A 3381-nucleotide genomic window follows, 5' to 3' on the forward strand; every position below is an offset into this window, starting at 1 on the left:
TAAAAAAAAAAAAAAAAAAAAAAAGTAATGGTGGGTACGTGCAGTACGTGGACAACTAACAATCATTCTTAAACGATACCTAGAAAATAGATATTAACTTTTACGTACGTAGGTTTAGACATCAACATCATGGCTTTCTATTGCATTGAGAGTGAGAGATGGGTGAGGTGAGGGTTGGGGGTGGGTTAGGGCATTGAAAGGCAGAAGAAGCTCCACCTCGGTGACATGAAGAAGGGCATGTGGTGTCTCAGTCCACAGTACACCAACTTCCCCTTTTGGTCGTTTTTACAAACCAAAGACCATGCGACCTTTCATTCCCTAGTGTCCGAGTGTCCTTCGTACAAGTGGATTAGTACGCATCAATACATTTAATGCGATACTCGAGTAAATGATAAGTACATAAATACACTGAAATCAATTTAAGATTGCAATAACTAAGAAAGACATTAAATAATTAAAAGTTAGTGTACTTTCTTTTTCAGTAACTTATTCATAAGAACTCGGAAGTTAAGAAATATGCTTAAAATAATATGTGTCTATCTGTGGGTTAGTCTATGTAACGACTCAGATCCACCGCTAGCAGATATTGTCTTCTTTGGGTTTTTTCATTCGGGTTTACCCTCAAGGCTTTAAAACGTGTCTACTAGGAGAAGGTTGTGGTTTGTTCTCCTCTTTAACCAATGTGGGACATCACAGTCTACTTGTATGAAAATGTCAGGATCATTAGGTGATGAATTCGAATTTCGAATCTTGAGTCTGAAGCATTACATTCTTCGGTCTATTAAATCATTTTTTTTAATCGAAAACATATGAGACCTAAACATTAAAGAAAATATATTTTTTAAAATAAATATGCTGTCGTTTTTGAAATTAGGTCATTATGCTTTTCTTTTTAATCTAAAATTCCTAAATACTAAAACAGATGAGATTGGTTCCTTTATCTAATTAATTTCCGGCTTACGTTAGCGTCCACAACAACCATTTTCTGACTTTTATGGGTACACTTGTTATTACTTTAAATAAACTAAAACCATACTTTTTATACGTATTAACTCGTCTTAATTCGACCCTAATGTGGTGGATAATATATTAATTATCATTTTAAAATTTAATGGTTCAATTCCTCACTTCTAAAATATCTTATTTAAAAAAATAATAATTATCATATATTAATTCAATCATAGTTATTCTTATATCATCAACGTATTTAAAACTATCCGGGATCGAAGATTTTTTTTTTACCATGTTTTAATCTCTCGAGGGGTACAATGTAAAATTTTTATATTGAAGAGATTACGAGTGAAATTCTACATCAGTTGGAGAGACAACCAAAATATTGCTTATAAAGGGGAGGTGTTTTAAAACTGTGAGGCTAAGATATATGAAAACCAACCATATTTAATTAAATGTGAAATTAGTGGAAATGGATTAATAAATAAATAAAAAAGATTACAAAGAGAAGGGTTAAATAAATATCATCCAAAAATTAAAAATCATTAATAATAATTTTAATTAAAATTAAGAAGAGACCCAAATGGGGAGGGGCTCCCGAGTTAATGATAACATTTCATTGTTGTTTTTGTTTTCGTCAAAATTATGATGTTCGCCCGCCTCGTTGCATCTGCATGGTCTCTCAAGCTTTTCTATTTCGATTTCTGCCCCTCTGAGATTTCCATTTTCTTTCACTTTTACCCCCGCATCTTCCTCATAATTACCTACCTCGCCCTCTACTTCAACGTCGTCGTTTTTTATTTCTTCTTCTTCTTTTTCTTTTTCCGTACTTTCTTCTTCGGATTCAAATTTCGGAGTGCTTCTTTTCAAAATGCTTAGTCGAAGGCGGCCATGGCTTCGTTCGGCATGGAAATACGAGAGCCTTGCCGGAGACTCCACCGCTTCCATTATCAACCTTCCGTTTTCGCGGTAAGACCGTACGCGAATCGAATCTACACCGGCGATTGTCGTCAAAGGCGGTGGAAATAGTTTCTTGTTACCTTGATTATCATTCGATTTCACTCGCTTCCTCGTTGGAGACCGTTCGACTTTCAGATCGGAGAAAATAGCGTCCTCGACAAAATCCGCTCCAGTCTCGTTTCCTAAATTTTCAGTACAGAGCGCCAGACTCTTCTCGCTCAGAGTGGAGCGAGAGCGCTTAACGAGTGGATGAACGTAGTCAGGATCTAAATCCTTAATCGCCACTGCGGATTTCTCTTCACCGCGGGAATCGGATTTCTTCGAACCGTTAGAAGAAAGAAGAACAGAGTAATTAGCGTTGCGAGTGAGAACAATCCGATTTGATTCGTCGCATTCGTGTACAGATTCGACACAATCGAGATCGAGAAAAACGGATTTGAAAGCGGATCGGAAAGGCGGAGGAGGTTGAGCATTTAATTTGATGTGAGGTGAGGAGGCCATAAGAGACCAAGTTGTTTGGATGAACTGAGAATCGACGCAGGGCTGAGGGCTTCGACACACCATTGTTGCCATTCTTTGAGAGTGAAGGAAGTTGAAGAAATTTTGTTGATGAGAGGGATATAAAGTGAGGAGGGTTGGGGAAGACGGGCGTGAATTTATAGTCCAAAAAAGTGGCGGAGGGAGGTAGTGAGTGGTGGGGCCCACGCCTATTCATTCCACTTTAATTATATAATCCTCAGTACGCCCAAACACTGCCTTACAGTACAAATCCACACCATTTTGATGTTAAATAATACCAAGTGGGTTAAAATGAAATTCTTTCTAAGTTTTGGGTATCTTTTATAAACCAAACTTGAAAAAGTATACCATCATGATCTTGATACACTCACGACCAACTTTAAGAACATCTCTAGTGTAAAATCCAAGCTTGTTTGATCACACACGCCACTTGCTCATCCATGTTCAATTGTCTACGAGACTAGGCCAAGTCATTTGGTTCGACCTTACCTCTACTCGAGATAAAGATCTTTTAATACAACGTCGCATCTCATCTTGTCAATTGGTTCTCAATCGATATGACCCAACACCATCGTGAGTAAAATATATATATATATTATTTATTTGATTTATGAGAGGGAAAAAAAAATAAAAAAGGAAAGGGCATGTTGGTCCAAAAAATTACCAGCTTTTGTGTGAGAAGCTTCCAAAGGAAAGATAACAAAACAAAAAGGGCAGGAAACATTAAAAGATTCTCCCAAATATTTGTTGACTGACAGTGATTTCCCTTAATTCTCCTTCGCTGCATTTATTTAGATTTAAATAAAAAAAAAACTCATTTTCTTCTTAAATTTATATTTAATTTTAAATTAAATTTAATATTGGGAGTACGATTCACATGCCTTTAAAGAGTCAACACCACTTCCTTTTGTTGCCGTCCAAACAAGAATGTCAGCCCCCCCCCCCCCCCCC

At 36.8% G+C, this 3381-nt stretch overlaps 1 protein-coding gene across 1 annotated transcript; it reads right to left on the reverse strand.

Annotated features, from left to right (window-relative positions):
• Positions 1–1486: 1486 nt before the first annotated feature.
• Positions 1487–2518, reverse strand: LOC111457812 (protein FANTASTIC FOUR 3-like). Its single transcript, XM_023100210.1, has one exon. It carries the CDS (start codon positions 2482–2484, stop codon positions 1519–1521), a length of 966 nt encoding a protein of 321 aa, XP_022955978.1. The 5' UTR covers positions 2485–2518; the 3' UTR covers positions 1487–1518.
• Positions 2519–3381: the final 863 nt, after the last annotated feature.

Source organism: Cucurbita moschata, unplaced genomic scaffold, assembly GCF_002738365.1.
Source record: "Cucurbita moschata cultivar Rifu unplaced genomic scaffold, Cmos_1.0 Cmo_Scf00020, whole genome shotgun sequence".
Classification (NCBI taxonomy): Eukaryota; Viridiplantae; Streptophyta; class Magnoliopsida; order Cucurbitales; family Cucurbitaceae; genus Cucurbita; species Cucurbita moschata.